This window comes from Pleurodeles waltl, chromosome 8 (assembly GCF_031143425.1).
Source record: "Pleurodeles waltl isolate 20211129_DDA chromosome 8, aPleWal1.hap1.20221129, whole genome shotgun sequence".
Lineage (NCBI taxonomy): Eukaryota > Metazoa > Chordata > Amphibia > Caudata > Salamandridae > Pleurodeles > Pleurodeles waltl.
In genome coordinates, this window is record NC_090447.1 from 832142616 (window position 1) to 832161652 (window position 19037).

At 43.5% G+C, this 19037-nt stretch overlaps 1 protein-coding gene across 5 annotated transcripts in view; it reads left to right on the forward strand.

The window, feature by feature from the left end:
• Positions 1-19037, forward strand: part of NAXD (NAD(P)HX dehydratase) — a 359272-nt gene that overhangs the window by 171859 nt on the left and 168376 nt on the right. For 4 of the 5 annotated variants that reach the window (XM_069205114.1, XM_069205117.1, XM_069205116.1 and 1 more), the window contains one exon: positions 17110-17260. In XM_069205114.1, the coding sequence (XP_069061215.1) occupies positions 17110-17260 (151 nt within the window). Of the gene's footprint in view, positions 1-8607; positions 8757-17109; positions 17261-19037 lie in introns of all 5 variants that reach the window. The other variant, XM_069205115.1, reaches the window with a different exon arrangement.

A 19037-nucleotide genomic window follows, 5' to 3' on the forward strand; every position in this document is an offset into this window, starting at 1 on the left:
AATAAATTAAAAGGAACCCCCTCCACCCCACAGCTTCCAGCCTTTGTGCGCCGACACCACAAAGAAACAGCGGCATGCGGAAAACAAGGAAGAGGAAGAAACACCATACGGGCCGTGCAGCGCAAAGCAGCAAGGCAAAAGAAAAAAACATAGTGTGCTACACTATGGTATATGGATGATCGTGCAATAATCCATGTAACAGGGTCAGTCTCCAAGGTGGTAACATAGCAGCCTCAAGGCTGGACAAACGTAAAGCATTTTACCTACGAAATCAAGGAAAGTTTGAAACTAGGCCCAGGAACTAATTAAAGTGATGGGCTTGGTTAAAGCCCACAGAGTAAATTACAACATGTCGAAGAGCAGCGCTTGTGCACTGCTAAGCTCGACCTAAAAACGCTAACAACAATTATGTCAACTTGCTGGTCTAGATGAAGGCCACCTCAGCAGCTTTATTTGCGGCTGGTGTTATCACAGTATGCTACGCTTGGTATTTGTCAGTCCAGGATTGTGTTTGCATGGTGAGTGTTAACTGAGAGCTGATGACATCAGTGTTAGGGACGTGCACTGGCCATTGGGAGAGTTGCTGCTGCAAGGATGTGCATTGGCCAATAGGGGAGCTGCTTAAGCAGTGGCTTATGAGATCACAAAGTGTGGTATTAATGCATAGTTTAATAAAGGATGAGAATCTTTACTTAGCCCACTTAGTGTGCCAGGACTGGGTGTCATATAGCTGGACAGAATAAATTCAAATTCTTTCAATTTCTTGTGCAACAAGCTTCATTTGTTTGGGAGATGTCTATTTTAACAAGGAATGTTTCAATCTCCTGGTCTGAACGTTTTACCAACAGTAAGTAATCTGAATACAGCGTGAAAGATAAACCTAAATTGTTATCATCATTACATGATCCATTATACGGTTTGTAGTTGAATATGTATGTAAGTGTATCTGTATATGTACTCAACTATCTACTAAGAACTACAGCAGTTATCAATAAAGCATGGAAATGGGACATTGCATAGATAGGTGCCTTGGATTATTTGCTCCCAAATGCCACCAATCCTCTTATCATTATTCATGCTGAATTTTGAAAATGGTTTTGCAAACTGTGTTTTCATGAGGATGAGAGCAAGACAGTCACAGAAAGAGAGGGTGACAGAGGTGAAAACGACTAAGCGTTGACCAGGCCAGTAAGTCTTGCATTAATGTAGTAATGAAGACTGTGTTAGTGCGTTCCTTTTTTTCTTGCACTGCCCCCATTGAAACAAAAACAAAACTGTGGGTTTTTCCAGTGGTTGTTTCAAGAAGCGATTCAGCAAGGAAGAACATATGCTCCACGAGAGAGGGGTAAAATTCTTTCTCACACGTGCGCAACTCTGATATAACAGAGCGAAGCATGTTAGTGGAAGGATAATCACTAAAAGTAATAGAGTAATGACATAAATCACTTCAAAGCTTTTCAACATCATGGAATTCAGCTCTATCACTCACAAGGAACGCCAGGTCTTTTGAGAAAAAAATGAAGACCTCAGCTAATTAAATTACACGCCCATTTACTTCTCCAAATCAAAGGATGAACAGACACTGCTAATCTTTATTTCAAGTGACAACTGTTAAGCCAGTAAAATGACTGTACTTCTTTCTGTTTCTCATATGCCATTCATTGTTAGGCCTCTTTTATTTTTTTCTCTGAAAAATATGATTTTTATTTAGTATGATGTTTTCGATTGACCATGTTGTAAATTGAATTGTTGCTATACTTCGGCTCCTTATTTCCCAGTTCCCTGCTGCACAGCCAGTGTGAGTGTGATGTAATAGAATGTTGATGAGTGCCTGGTTAGGGAGAAGGTCAGTTGGAGAGAGTGGGCTGAGCAGCACGGATGCTGCTCCTGGTGGGGCTTTTACATAAGCGTTTACCATCTTACTTATTACTTGTAACTAAGACTTCAAATAAATGTCATCATAAAACCTATGTTACCTACCTACCGAGGATCTATCTTTGATTGCAACACAACACACCAGGTACTGAAAAGGTAGCCGATGTGGGCACTTCAGATGTGTGGGATCACTACAGAGCACACACTTCTTATCAGAAACTTCTTCGGAGCAAGACCTGCTGTTACTGCTATGTGGAGTTCGTGATTCTCTGACTACAGTTTTGATGTTTTAGAAGTTTCCTGAAAAGCAGATGTATTGGTTGCATCCTAATGGCTGGCGATGGTTTGGTACTATGTTCCAAAGCTTAGCACGATACTCCAAGCTCCTGCATTTCAGTCCTTTTTACTATAGTGGAACTGTTTTATCAGGGACTGATAGGACGCTTCTGTGTTGACCTGCTTCATTAAGTACTCTTCTAGAGAGTTTGCGTATAGTGCATCGAACTTAGCATTTACATTAGCTTCTGTCCAGAGTCAGCAAAGAACCTTTACAGCTGTTCACATGTAGCCTGATGTGAGAGGCAAACTTGCTGTGTGAATTTTTAGGTGTTGAAGTCTGTCAATAGGGACAGCTTGTGGAGGCGATATTGCAGCAGTGTGTGCAATGACTTGTGACTGGTTAACTTCACACAGTGGTCCATCTGAAGTAGTCCTGGAACACTGCAAAACAATGACAGATGATAAGTGTGACATTTTGGAACAGCTTCTATTTCAGAAGATGAATTGGGGGAGGGGAGTAGTGAAAATAATATCCGAAAGGTGTTTTTTTTTTAAATTGGGGTGGGAGAAGCTTGTAGGGCTACCAGTCATAAAATGGTATTATAGTGGCATCTGCTCAGCATAGTAATACTTTGATTTTTTTGTGTCAATGAAACAGGGCATTTTTTGTTTTGTTATGTGTGAACTTACCCGGGAAGGTATCCTGGCACAGAAGCAGAAATTGTACAGATGGAGCATGTGTCACGGCTAGGCGAAGAGCCAGGTCTTCAGTTTCTTGTGGACTTCAAGAACTAAGGGGTGGGGGGCTCTGAAGTGCTGAGGTAGATCGTTCCATGCTTTGGGAGCAAGGTGGAAGGTGCCATTCTGCGTATGTGCAGAGTATGTGTGAGTAGGAGTCCTACTGAGAGGAGATGTTGGGTAGGTTTGTGTAAGTTTATGCAGTTGTTGAGGTACGTGGGGCCAATGTTGTGTAAGTCTTTGTATGAGTTTGAAGACTGCTTGTTTGTAGACTGGGAGCTAATGGAGCTCTTTGAGTTGTGGGTTGATACGAGTGCAGTGTGGGAGGTTGAGAGTGAGCCTGGCTGCTGAATTTTGTTTTATCTGGAGTCTTCTGCTCAGTTAAGTGTTGATTTGAGCAAAAAATGTGTTCCTGTAGTCCAGCTTGCTGGAGAATGAGGGATTGGCTGATGGTTCTGTGAGTGTTGGTAGAGAGCCATTTGAAGATCTTTTGAAGTGTGTGGAAGCCGGAGACGAAGACTGCATTCACTTGGCTTTGCCCCCCGATGGTGAGTTGGTTGTTGATTTTTCCTCATTTCTTCATCAACACTAGTCACACATATTAGATTGGTTACTGTCGTTGTTTTTCAGATGGATGTGAATCAAAGTATCGTCTGCATGAATCTGAGCTTTTAGGTAGTATTGCATTGACTGGCTTAAAGCACTTCCATATGGTGAAGAATAGTGATGATAAGAATGCACTACAATGGGGCATGGCCTGGAGGCGAAGATGGAGGACTCTTGACTTTGGGGCTCTGCTTGAATCCCCTACCATCGGACATTATCCTGTCATCTACAAAGCTCCTGACAACCAAATAGCCTGTGCTTCTGTCCTCCGAAGAGTCGATGGTTGGAAGGGGAGTTCCTTGCCGGGTGTTGAGACTAGGCAAGATAGGCCAAGCTGGGCAGTTCTCCAGCCTGCGAGGCGCTGCTCAAGATGTCGGCCAGAGTAAACATCAGGGAAGTGGCCTAGGATCCAAGCTGCCAGACCACGCCCCTGGGACACTCTCTTGGTGCTTTAGGGGGTTTTGGAGATCCTGCATCCAACCTGAGTGCTGAGGTTTCGAGCCACAGTATACCGTACCAGGCAGCCACCTGCTGCTAGTTGGATGATGTGGAGAAGCCACTGCGCTGATGTACAGTGATTACATGGGGAAGTGCTTAGGTGTGGCAGAGGGTAGTGGCTTAGCAGGAGTGCCTCGCAGTAGTGGACCTGTGAGGGCAGCTCTGCTGCCTGGTCGGTGCAGCCTCCTCCCCCTTCCAGAGCGGAGTATAAACGAGGGGAGAAGCACTAGGCCTGGGGTCAGAGTTTCAACACTGCATTGGCCTGAACCTGCTGATACACTGTCGCAGGACAACAGGGTGACTGGGATGCAGCTAAGCTTGCTGCCGTTGGGAAGACCAGACTGCCCTATTCCCTTCTGGACTTGAGGGGGGATCCCAGGGGCCCTGGAACCCAATATCCAGTCTACGAGTCTCAGAGGAGTCAGACAGGGTGTCTGTAGTAGCATGTCTAAGCTGCTGGTGAGTGGGCTCTGGGGAGGACACAGCTGTTAAACCCATCTGCCCTGAGAGGCTTGCACCCCCTCCACCTTCCTCTGTTATTGAAATGCGAGCAGAGGAAGGGCAGTGGTTAGATAGGGGTAGACAGGCATTTGGCCTGCAACATGTGGTTTCCAAGGTCCTGCGTGATGCTACAGAACACCAAGCCTGTTTGCTCAGGAGGTCCTCTCCTGCCCTTTAATAAACCGCCATCAGGGGGGGCGAATTGATGTGGACCTGACTTATAGTTCCATCTCATGTGACTGTGAAGAAATACAAAGTTGCAAAATCCCGTGCAGCTCACTGGAGCGAAAGTTTGGAGCCCAGAAGATTGTCTGTGACATCCGATGTCAAAGACCATTCCCTGCTAAGTGAACCGATCCTACTGCCTTTAAAGGCTCCCGTTCAGCACTATACTGCAAGTTAAATGGGATTCAAATTAATGTCTCTGGTTCAAAAACACCTGCCGAAAGCTACAGAGAGAGAAACGGAGGCCAGAAGACGCATATTAGATGTAGAAGGTAATCTAAGACCTTGCAGAAATAAATTTGCTCCTGATAGCTATCTTTAAAACCTGGAAGAAAGAATAGAAGATGTGGAGGGCAGGACATGCACAATCAATGTGCTCCTAGTCTGGGTGTCTGAAGGGACAGAGGGCTTCTTGACGATACAATTCCTTCTGACTTGGCTCAAAACGTGAATCCCGGCTGACACATTTTTCCACTGTTTTGTTATAGAGCGTTCATACACGGCCCTAGTGCCCCAGTCCCCTTTCTGGGCCATTATCCTAAGGAAAACAAGGACCCAAGACCCGTCCTAAACAATAAGAAAGTAATGTGGTTACTGGATTACACACGACTGTTACAGCAACAGCGTTTCTCCTTTGCAGTCAAACAAAAACTACATGCCATCCAACTTGACTATATGCTTATGTTTCCCAGCCAAACTCTCTCTTTTCAAAATAAATCTTTCTTCTTTGAAACTCCAGTGGAAGAATGGGATTGGGTAGAGGAGAGAGGATCCCACAGAGACTAACTGACTTGTACAGGACGTTCCATGGGAAAGATATTGGGGCCACCCATACCCTGAGCACGTGAAATTGGGCGGCGAGAGAGAAGTCAGGAAAAATGGTCACCCTTTAAACGTGGTGATGACAATGCGGACAATATTGGTGGGGGAGTGGAAGAAGAAATTGCAGGTAAAACGAGCGTTACAATGACTACAGACTCACAATAAATAATGGTCCGGTGGAACTTAACAGTCAGTTGAGAGCTTGGCTGGAAAGAATGGAATGGGACTGTTGCTAAACGGTTTGCCATGATCTTCGCCAAAATTTTTATTTCAGTATTTACCAGGAAGATAGGTCTATAAGAAGTACAGGCGCTGCAGGGTTTTCCCTTTTAGAGGAGTACAGAAATAATTGCATGCTGAAGATCAGGTGGCAATTCTCCAAAATTGTCACTGGCCTTAATAAGCCTATTAAGAATATGGGAACCCAGATCAGACAAGTCCCTCTTATAAAATGTACCCAGTATTCCGTTAGGTCCCAGGGTCTTACCGCTTTACATTCAGCCTGTCGCTTCCAAGAGTTCTGTCACTGTTATCTCTTGCTTCAGCATTTCTCTGAATCAAGACTGCGTTTCTTCAGCTCTTCTAAGAATGCTGAGATGTGTTCGGCATTACAAATTGGCTTTTTACTATAGAGAGAATGGTCAATAGAGACCCAACAGGGTTCGTACCTAGGAGGCCCACTCAACTCAGTCTCCACTGCGCAACTGGATGGATGAGATTAAAAATAAATGTGAACATTTACCATAATAACATTAGACGCAGAAAAAGTGCTTGATTCTATTGACTGGACCTTTCTTTTCCATGTTCTAACCACCCTTGGTTTTGGCCCTACATTTCATTACTGGGTATCCTTGTTCTATGCGAATCCCATGATGGCGCTAAGAGTGAACAGGGTGACTTCTGACACATTTCGTCTAGCACACGGCACTCAACAGGTATGTTCTCTGTCCCATTGATTTTCACCCCCTGTATGAAGCCAATTGCGTGCTGAATTAGGATACATCGAATATAGTGGGATTCCCTGCGGTTGCAGGGTAACCTGAGATTTCACAACAGGCTGACAATGTTCTACTGCTAAGTGCCCACATTGACTGTGTCCGCGATTTGTCAGTATTTTGAAACTTTTAACAGTACTCTGACTATAGAATTAATTGGGGAAAGTCAATTGTATATAAACTGGGAGACTCGACAGGTGTGGGGGTGGTACCCGATAGCCTCACTGTGTCAAGTGTGAGTTTCAGATACCTGGGTATGAAGATCACACCACACAAAACTGACTGCTTGGGGAAAAAAAAAACCTGTGGCGTGGCCTCTAAGAGTTTCCGTCGGGTGTTAAACAGCCACGAAAGCTTCCTCTCTCATTACTGGGGATGCTGCCATATTACCTAAATTCCTTTGTTTCCTCCAGAACACCCATTGGGTGATACCAGTCCGTTTCTTTGAGAAGATAGACAGAATCCTACAAATGTTACTCAGGGATGGAAGTACACCTTGGGTAGCCCTTCGAACACTACAAAGCTCAGTACACAATGGCAACCTTTAGCTTCCAGATATAAGAACCTTTAATTGGGCATTGCAGCTTCAGTTTGTTAATGATTTGAGGATTTATCCTCGAGGTGAGATGGGGGAACAGATCTCAATGGAACCACCCTCCTGTCTTCACTATCAAAATTGGAAACCATTAGAAGGGACTTGATGGGCTACACCAAGGTTACTCTTGCGACCTGGGACAGAGCATTGATATATGTAGGATGGCACACCAAACCTATGAGGGGAAACACCCTTATTGCAGGGCAGCAGGCCGCAGGAAGTGGGGAAGCTGAAGGGATTAAAAAAGTGGGAACTCATTGGCATTTCAAAATTAGGGAACATAATCCAAGGCGATTCTTACAAAAAGAAAGTCTTGGCATGCACTCAGCAATATGAATACCTACAGCTCAGACATGCCCTGGGAGCAGAGGGGGAAGACTGAACAGACCTCATTAGTAGCAACCCGTTACAGGAAGAGTTTATGGCAGAGGTCTTCAAACATTTTTGCTCTGAGACCCCCCTACCCAAAATATTTTTAAGTTGGGCCCCACTCCTCTACTTTATGGAAAGTCTTGGGGGACTGGGAGCTGTAGGGCTGATCACAGGGGATGAGGCTTATCAGATAATACCAGGGGCACTTTTTCTGTAGCTCATACTCTACAATATATGTGAGACATATAAAAGAGCAAACTTGCAAAAAACTGAACTAGGCAAACACTACTCCCATTAATTTATGTCCTCATTCTCTTGGGTCCCACTACATCTGTGCCTTCTGCCATAATGATACCGGCGGCCCTGAATAGTAGTCTATCCCCTCTGCCACTTTCATGTCTTCCCCACCTCATCTAGACATCACTCTCTTCTTGTCACTGTCAGTAAAAATGAGTGCCCACGTATGGCCGACGTCATCCCTAGTGCTCTGCCCATGTCTTACCGTTTAGCAAGACAATCTTAATTGTGAGCCCGTCCCATCCTCCTTTTTATCATCTACCTGAAGACTAATGCTAAGATGACTCCTCTTCTCCAATTATTCCCTCTCTTGGGCCATTGATCCGCTGCCGAAAACAACACTAGGTCTTAATGCCACTGCACCTGCAGATCCAATGATGCCTCCTCACCTGCTCATTCCACTGGGCATTATTTCTAGGCCTGAGACCCAAATAAGACTGTTTGCCCCGCCCCTTTCTTTAGAAAAAAAAGGGAACTATCTATATCTCCCCTGTTTCTTGTAATCAGGGCCCCAATGCTAAGAAAATGGCCTCCCACCCCTTGTGCTAGTACCACACCCATTATTCGGGTGCAGTGGTCTCCTACACCATTCTGCCAGTGGACCTGCTTCATTAATGATAGTGATGGCCTTTTTAATTTAAAAAAGCCCAAATTTCTCAACACCTTCTTCAGGGCATCTCTCTGAGGAAGAGGGGAAGCTGTCTCCTTTATAAAAGAAAAAAAATAATTCCACATAGTGCCACCTCCTCTGGGTCATCTCTTTGACACAATCTATAGATTTCACTCCTTTACTCTTTCTCCTAGGCGATTACCCAACGACCCTATGGTTCGGGACAATCAGGCCTCTGAATATGACCGTTTTGGCCTCCTCACTTCCACCCTTTCGACTCACTTGAAAGGACATCTGCACAGAGGCCAGCGTTGGCAGGGTGTACGAGGACTAAGGTGCCCAGGTATTTTTAATTTTACAAATACTATTCCCATACTTTTTGTTAAGAACGACCATTGCAGATGTGTTAATAGGGATCTGGAAGTACCTCTGTGTGAGAGTTAAAGGAGGGGGTCTAAAGTGATTTAATTTGTGGAGTCACTTGAAGCACCATGATGACAAACATGAATTATTTTTTTTAAGTAATGTAAGGTTGCTGAGTTTTGGAAAGTGGCCTTTTAATGGATTTGTAGAAGATACACTAGGTACAGTCAGATTAGCTGTTACTAATATGTATTCTTTGAAAGCACTTGATTTTGTTACACATGGCAACTAGAACTATGAAATAATTATGGATTTGCCATATTTACCGAATAATCCACCACCTGGGGTATATTCTGCAGATCTGAACAAAAACAATTTTGTTTCTAGCTCAAATGGATCAAAAGTTAGTGAAAACATGGGGACATATTTGCGCGCAGTGAAAGCCCTTCGTAAAGTGTAACTGAGCATCATTCAGTTGCTTAGTTCTGCATTAGATTGTAAAATTGGTACTATTGATGTGAAATTTTGCCCAGAAAGTATTACCATGTGAAAGCATACCAAAATAATAAAGTAATACTAACAAAAAAATATGCTACTATACCACATATTTTGCCTTTTCTTGCCACATAATTGAGTAAACCCTGCTGCATTATTTTGTGCTTCCCTGTTGCATATTTACAGTGGCCCTCATCATATACACAAAATCATAGTGTGGCAGCCTATTTTATCCAATGTATAATACAATTTTAGAATAATGCCTTACATAGTTGCATTGCTTTCTGTTACATGCTGGGATCCTATAGCACGATAAATACACAAAGCTCTAATATGCACTGCATCATCCTGGATTCAGGCATGTGAGACTCTGGTCTCACATTCAGACATCTGCAGTGATCACATTAACCAAGTTTCATAATGTTAACAAGTGCATTTCACATCAATTAATTTAATGCACATTTATTTTACACCTTATTTTACACTTATTTGTTGGGTGCATTATGTAAAATGCAGTTGCTATGAATGTGAAAATACAACACATTATTTAGAATATTTTGTTGTTTTTAGCTACTTCGTTGACCCGGCCACCACAGGATCACAGCTGCCTTATTTTTTTATGCACTCCAATTGACATGTTAATGAAATGAAGACAGCCTTGAAACGCAAAAGTTGCGGTTCCAGGCCATCTTTATTCACAAGTACTTTCTGAGGCATTGCCCCTCCCCTCCCCCACCCTCCTTTCAGGGAAAGCCACCACGGGCCACCAGGTGGGCGCCGCCCCCCGATTGAAGATCTCTGCTTTATGGGTACAGCCATTTCCTTTATCTGTTGAACTCTTAACAAAAGGCCTGACAACTTACTAAAACACATGGCAACCTCAGAATCAGCACTGTTTAAAAAAAAATATATATATTTTTTTTTAGATTTTGTGCAATATAACAAAAAAACAAATATCAAAAGAAGTACTATAGACAAATAAAAAAACTATAAATGGAACAAAGCAGTGACATCATACAGCAGTTGGGTGGCATAAAACATGGCTATGAAGCAAAAGATCTCGAAGGAGGGGACAAGAGAGGTAAGATGGAGAAGTGTAGGAGGAAGTAGCTTTGTAGAACACAGAAGCCAAACATGTAGGGAAAAGGAGAGACAAGGAAGAGCAGGAGGCCTAGGTATAGTATTCAAAGGGGACATGTGCAAAAATGAATATAGGGCAATATATTACAGACAGAAGAAGCAGTTTCCTGATTGTCCATTGGTTGGGGGTTCAATGTCAAGCAATAGTTCCAAAGAGGCTGAAATATATCGTTAGGCATTGAAGATGGAGGTTGCAATGATGCATAGATTTCACTGGTGGTGTCGCATTAAGACATGTCTTGGAGCCAAGCTGTTTCAGTGGGAAGACCGCTGCGGCCCCAGTGAAGGGCAATCTGACGCTTAGCAAGGAGCAATGCAAGTGCAGTAAAGCGCCTTATATTCAAGGGGCTTAACATAACCAAGCAGTACTAGTAATGGATTAGGAGTAAGCGTGTGCCCCGTCACATGTGTCGGAGTGGTATGGATAGTATTCCAGAACGTGCGGATTGAAGCACAGGTCCAGGATAAGTGAGCAAAGTCAGCATGTTCCAAGCATTTAGGACAGAAGTGTGGTCAGGAGAGAGATCTAGTTTAGCCAATGCATAGTTACATAAACAAAGTGTAAATATTTATAGTGTAACAATTTATGCCAGTGAATATTAGAGATCAGTTTAGTTTGCGCACAACAATAAATACCATATTTTGTCATAGATAGGGTGCTCCAAGTCATGCTCCCATGTGGCCCTAGACTTCTCCATTCCAGTAGGTCTTAGCTGTAGGGAGATGCAATACAATGGGGAAATGAAATGAGTGCTATCTAGGGCCATGATGATCAGTGAGGGAGGAGGGAATTCTTTTTATTTCTCTGGGTATGTTGGTAGGAATGCATGTACTGTGCTTTGTAATCAATGTATGGTGAACCTATCCATGTGCGTTACATCATGTCCCTCTAATAGTGTGGTAATAGATTTTAAAGTGGCATTTCTGAAATGATCACCAAGAGTATGCATCCGATGTGCAGTTAGTGAACATTGGGTCAACCGTTCCCGGGTGAGTGGGAACGGGAAGCAGCATTTATACACCCATGGGGGAGTATTGAATCAAATTCGGCTGAGATTAATTCAATCTGAGGAAACTATACAAAATGAGAATGTGTAACCACCAATATGCATGCACTATGGGAAAGCCAAGGGGACTTTTTTCATACCATACAGTAGTGTCCCTTGATCTGAAGATACTGGCCCATAACAGCCAAACTGTTGGGGGTTCCGGAGGACCCCATGCTTAGTAGCCCTCACTTGATGCTTTTAGGGATTCCAATGGATGTTGACCTTCGTAGAACGCAGCTGATGTCCTGTAATCTGGGCTTTATAGTGCAAAAAGAGAGAGAGCCAGAATGTGGAACAATTTATCTATCCCATCCAAGATGATATGATCAGCGGCATGATAGCTTGCATGGAAGCAGTTAAGGCAGTTTATGAAGAGATCGCCTTCCCTCATATGTTCGCCAAGGTGTGGTAGGGTTTAAGGGGGCCTGGAGGACCTATAATAGTTTTGACTGGGAGAACCCGATACCTCAGGGAAATGACTTTTCCCTGCAGATCCTGGGTAGTGAGACATGAACTGTCACGGAAATGTTCAGCAGTGACCATGTTACGTTTGTTTATTGTTGATACTGTGTGTGACAGATTGCGTACATGTGATAAATTAAAAAACAATAAAAACAGCCCCCCCCCCCCAAAAGAAAAGAATTTCTACTGACCGACTTGATGAATCGGATTATATTCTGATTTGTTGACTCCTATTGCAGAGTGCCAAGTTTGTCCCTATTGTGGCAACTTTATAGTGGCTTTCTAGCTTATGAGCGCTGTGTAGTGGAATGTTGTGAATGTCAATATGGAAGGTGAGGAAGTGAGACGTACAGTGAGTTGCTTGATGTGGAGCAAAGAGTGGTGGTCTGCGGATGCTGCAGTGAGGTTGTGTTAGAGAAGCTTAGTCTTCCTGATGAAATTATGCATTTGAATTTTTGGGAATAAATCACTTGCCAACATTACTGTCTACTTGGATTCCTTCACCTGTAATTACAATCATTTTAGGATTCTGTAATCTGTGTGGTCCTGCTTATAGGTCAGGGAGAATCATACGGCTTGATGGCTTTTGTTTCTGGTAATTAGTAGTATGTTCTCACCCCTGTTATGGGTCTGAATGTCTATTGATGGTTGTGGCCTAGGTTCTAATGTTCCACATATTTGGATTGCAACTTCCTTTTCTTGTTTTTACTAGGATAGTGGAGGTAAAATACTGGAACTCAATTATCTAGGACTTAAGAGTCAGCTTTTAGTTTCTTAAGGGTTGAAGTGACTACTTCCTTTATTTAGCCTGCTCTCTATTGATTAGGGTGTATTTATGAAGACCTGCTTCATATTGGGGATCAGCCACCTATGGACTCTGGGACACTTGGAGTAGTTCCCGGGAAATTCATACATAATATCTCTCCAAGTGAGATTTGTTAAGGAAAGAAATAGAAGTGAATTTGTCATTTCAAGCCTTCAAGCTAAGTCTTCTTCGCCAGTACCAGCACCCTACTGTATTGCCTGCTGTTTATTTAGAAGGTTTGAAATCTAAAGCTTATCTATGTTGCAAGAGGTTACACACTTAATTTCTCCAATATGGTCTTTTTTTATTATCATTTGACCCACTTTCCATCATCTGTTCAGAATGAGAGGAGGTTTCTCTTTAAGCTTCAAAACTGGACTAAACACTACAGAGGGCCACATAGGAGAGTGGAGGGTATCTCTCCTAACCAGAACTTAATGGACCTTATATCTAATTTGTTTGTGGCAAAATATTACTAAAATTTACAAAATAAGAATTTTAAGAAATCCTCATTTTGATAGTGGGAGACATCTTAATCATGGCAGTCTAAAGAAGATAACGACATTGGAAGACATTGGATTCTGGTAAATGCCATCTGGTGCTAGTCAAGACATTCTGATTTTAGTTAAAAAAAAAAAAAAAGTAATATAATTTCAGCCAGGCCACTCTGTTATTATCATTCACATTTTTCTTCTGCCTACTACAGCAGTGGGTCAACCCACTTCAGCCATTAGCTAACTTCACCCAGAGTGATGCTAGTTGTTAGGGTCGAGCCTGTGAGTGCATGGGGAGGGGAATACCCTGTCACAAACATCACAGATATCCCGTCTGCCGTATTACGATCCCATTATATCCTATGGAGATCGTAATACAGTGGCCAGGATATCCGTCTCATTTGGGACAAGAGTATTCCATCTGCCGAGATATAAATCGGCCCCCTGTTGTGCACAGCAAAGAGCTTGGAGCCCGCCTGTTGCTTACCATTTGTTGGCTTGCGTGGCATTCTTCTTTACCGCCTCCTAATTCGTCACTGCAGGCTTAAGCATCATTTTAGTTTCTCTGTGTGGAGCAGGGACCAAGCACTGATTGATTCAACTTAATCAGTGCCTGTCTGCTTCTCCCGACGTGATGATGGGAATGTCTTATTCTTTTTAACTTCTAGTGCCCTGCAAACAGAAGGCTTTTGCCTGGCAAAAATGTCCCCAGCAGGACCAACAAAATTGCAAAGTTTTTATTTTTTATAGCTAACTTCCTTTTGTTTTGCCAAGTCATCTTTTCTCACTTTGCACTCATGTTTTCTTTTGTTTTTGCTTGTGGGTGCTGTTCTCAAAAGATGATGACTATCTTGTTCTAAATATTGCAAAGCGACATTATTTTTTATGTGTAATTTCTGAAATGATGCTTTAACATATAATTGTGCAGTACACCTTAATCTGCTCCACTACAATCCTCCCCAGTCCACCACACCTCACCCCACTCCATTTTAAACCACTCCTCTCCTCTCCACTCCACCCCAATCTAATCTGCCCCACTTCAATTTCCCCCACTCCAGTCCAAAACAGTCTGCTCCACTCCAATCTGCCCTACTACAATCCAAAACAATATGCCACACTCCAATCCAAAACAATACGCCCAACTCCCATCTACTCCTCTCCAGTCTGCTCCACTACAATCCAAAACAATATGACTCACTCCAAACTGCCCTAATCCAAAACAGTTTGCCCTACTCCAATACAAAACAATCTGTCCCATTCCAATCCACCTCACTCCAATCTGCCCCACTTTAATCCAAAGCAATTTGCCCCCCTCCAATTTGCCCCACTCCAGTCTGTCCCACTCCAATCCGCCCCACTCCAATCTGTCCCACTCAATCCAAAACGATACGCCCCACTCCAATCCATCTCACTCTAATCCATCCCACTTCACTCATCCCAATTCACCGCAGTTAAATCACCCCAGTCCCATCCAGTCTACCACACACCAACCCAATGCACCCCACCCTGCTCCTATCCAGTCCACCCCCTCCAATCCAATCCACCCAACTACAGTCCATTCTAATTCATTCTGCCCCACTCTAATCTATAATAATATATCCCTCTCCAATCCGCCTCCACTCCAATCCAAAACAATCTGCCCCACTCCAATCCAAAAAAATCTGGAAACCTCAAACCTGCCCCACTTCACTCTAACACAACCTGCCCTACTCCAATGTACCCCACTCCAGCCTGCCCCACTTTAATCCAAAACAGTTTACCCCACTCCAACCTGCCCAACTCCTTTCTCAAACAACCCACTCCAATCCAAAACAATTTGGCCCCCTCCAATTCACCCCGCTCCAGTCCAATCCACCTCACCCCAATACAGTCCACCCCACTCCATCCCAATTCACCCCACTCCAATCCACCACAAGCCACCCCACTACAGTCCAGCCCACCCCACACCAATCGAATCCAGTCTACCCCACTCCAATCCGAGTACACCTCGCCTCACCCCAGTTCAATCCAAACCATCCAACTCACCCAATCCAATTTACAAGACCCCACCCAATCCACCCTCTCCAATCTACCCCACTTCAATCAAGTCCACCGCTACTCAAGCCCTCACTCCAATCCAATCAGACCACCCCAATCCATCCCACTCGATACAATCCACTTTAATCCACCCCACTTCAGTCCAGTCCACATTAATCCACCCTACTCCTGTCCAATCCGTCCCACTCCAAACCACCTTAATCTACCCTACTCCACTAAAGTCAACACCAATCCAGTCCACCCCAATCCAATCCTCCCAATCCAATCCACCTCAATCCAATCCACCTCAATCCAGTTAACACTCAATCCAGTCCATCCTAGTCCACCCCACTCAATCCAATTCACCCCACTCAAGCCAACCCATTCACTCCAGTCATCTCCACTCTGATCTAACCCAGTTTGATCCACGTCAATCCGATCCACCCCACTCCAATCCAATTCACCCCACGCTAATCTAGTCCACCCCACACCAATCCACCTCAGTTCAATGCAATCCACCCCACTCCAATCCACCCACCCCAATCCACTCCACCTCATTTCAGTCCACACCAATCCACCCACATGAGTCCACACCAATCCACCCCACCACATCCCAGTTCAGTCCACCCCACTCCAATCAATCCATCCATCCCACCTCAATGTAATCCACCTCACTCCAATCCACCGCAGTCCAATCATCCTAATCCAGTCCAATACACCCCAACCCACTCCCATCCAAACCACACCACACCAGTTCTATCCACCCCACTCCATTTCATCCCACTGCAGCCTCCACCACACCACACCCCAATCCAGTCCACCCCATCTCATTTCAGTCTACTCCAGCCCACCCCACTCCACCCCACTCACTCTAATCCACCACACTCACTCTTGACCACCACACTATTCCAAACCACCCCACTCCGTCTCAATCCAATCCACCCACCCCATCCCAGTTCAGTTCACCCCACTCCAATCCAATCCATCCAGCCCAGCCTACCCCACTCCAATCCACCCAGCCTCACTCCAGTCCAATCCACCCCACTCCAATTCACCCCACTCCAGTTCACCCCACTTCAAACCAATCCAAACAACCCCACTCCAGTCCAGTGAATCCAGTTCACCTCACTCCAGTATAACCTACCCTACTCCACTCCAGTCTAATCCACCCCACCCTAGCCCTATCATGGGAATTCACCCCAATCCAATCTAATCCAATCCAACCCACTCAAATCCACCCCATTCGAATCCACCTCACCTCATTTCAGTCCACCCCACACCAATCCACTGCACTCCATTCAATCCACCCCACTCTTCTTCAATCCAGTCCACCCCACTACCTCATTTCACTCTAACTCCCTTCACCCTATTCCACCTCACTCCACTCCAAGTCACTCTGCCACTGAACCTTTGAACTCTACTCCCCCTACTCTACTACTCTCCAACAAATCCACTCTGACACTCTAGCCCCCCACTCATATCCTCACACAAATGGGTTCCCTTCCGTGTCATGGTCTACTATGACAATGTATGCTTTTTGAGACCAGAAAATGCATGTGCATTTACCATTTATTTTTTGTTAAGATTGGCAAGGGCCTGGCAGCTCCAGGAACAATGTATTATGCTAATCATACCCCCCAAAAAATAAGCATTGACAAAACCAAAAGGTTGCCAGCGAACTCCAGACCAATTGACTTTGCAATATATGTTCTACTTTGTGAATCTTTCACTTATGGGTGTAAGTTATAGCCCAACTCTCATATGGCTTCGTTTGCAATTTTTCTTAAAGACCAAATGTTTTTTTTAACTGTTTATTTAACTTTGTCTATATCATGCACTCTGACAAACATGTTCAATCCTTCCATTTTACAGTTGTCGAGACATTATTCTCATCCCGTTCAACGCACTCTGTTAAGGACATGGAAAGTCTTTATCAGTTTGCAAGGAATGTTATTCCACCACTCAGTACGAAAAAGCATAAAGGTCAAGATGGAAAAATAGGTGTCGTTGGAGGATGTCAAGAGTAAGTAAAACAGATCTGGTTTGTTATTCTGCATCTTGTTGTGAAGATTGTTTGATGGAAAGAGTATTTTAAAGGACTGGTAAAAGAGGGACACTATGTAGCGAAGTGGAAGATTCTGTAAACAGAGTAAAAAGACAACTGAGAAATGGCAGTGCACTTTTTATATGTTCCTAAGCACCTTTCAGTGTGTATATATATATATATATATATATTTCACTACTATGATGTCAGTGTGGAAAAGTAGACTTTTGTAAAGGAAGTGGTAGCACCGATCTACTGCCTTACCAAATTTCCTGAGAAATGAACAAGATGGTGGAATGATGAGCTATTCTCTCACCCAAGAGGGGTGAAGGAATAGAGAGCATTTTCCCTTCACCTGCAGCCTTCTCTGCCTGTTACAGAACTGTACAGACAGTAAAACTATGCCATGTTCCAAAACCGCTTTGTCAGAGCTATTTCCAGCACAGTGTCTACTGTCTGCTTCCTGATGGACAGCTAAGGGCATAGCCATAGGGAAAGAGAGGGAAGACCAGTGGAAAGTAGATGAGGGTGACAGGTTGTTTTTTCAACATCTTTTGGGACAACAAATGTTACTAAAGGATGTTTAGAGGAAAGGAGGCTTCGTACTAGTTATCTTTTAACTGTTCAAAGTGACAATATTAGCACCTTAACTCGGCTCTCATTGTGATCCCATTTGGATCTCCTTATTGGGGAGTAATCTAGTTATTGATACCTACCCACCTATAATTCTGTGTGTTTTGTATAGCAACATCAACACAGGATTGGAAATCCACTTACTGCTTTTGCTTCAAAGCAGTTAAAAAACGCCCTGCTCTGTCACCATTAAGGGAAGCAGCCACTTCCACATTTTTAACTTGCTATGGTGTCCTTTGACCAAAGACAATCAACAGTGTGGTATGTACTAGTCCGACATTTCCCCAGAGACTATATTTACCCAAAGGAGCCAGTGAAATGTTTGATGACAGGCTGCATAACAAAGTATTTTCCAAATATTTAGCATTCCCAGGCATTGCACAGAATCCACTGCTCTCATCTGTACGGTCCACCTTTCTATAACTGGCAACCCGTGAAATATGCATTCTAAATGTAAAATAAAGAAATTAGAAGCCAACAAAGTAAAATAAAAAGTACCCCTAACACTACACCTTATCCCCTGTAGAAAACAAAAAAGAAAGGACTACAGGTGTTAAGACAGTTTACACAAACAAAAAGGACAGTATTTCGAACACCATAATGATGTAGTATCAATAAAATTCATGAATGTTAATAGCTAACATAAACTTTACATTCTCAGTGTAAAAATAATTCGTCCAATTCTTCCCCTGTTAGTTGCTAACTTTGAGAGTCCATTATTCCTCATGATTCGAATAAATTCCATTGTTTCTGCAAAGTCACACTCAACATATTTACACTCATTCACATTCTCTTCTTCACCATTTATAAAGATATTTCCTCCTTAGAATTCTCATCATCTTCTTCATCTCATCATTCTTATCTTCCTCTTCACCACTCCTACCTTCACTGCAAGTTCTGCTCACACCATCCAACCACCACAAATATCCAACTGGACCATGATTTATTTCTCTAGTCTCATCAGTGATACCTAAACTCAAATGGATTGTGTGCTAAAACCTGCCAACACTCAGCCTTGCTGTATTATTTAAAAACTGAACAATCCTTAATGGATCTGAGAAAACATTTCCCCTTCAGCACCCCACTTTAGTTAAACTCACTTCCCCTTTTTAATTAGGAAACA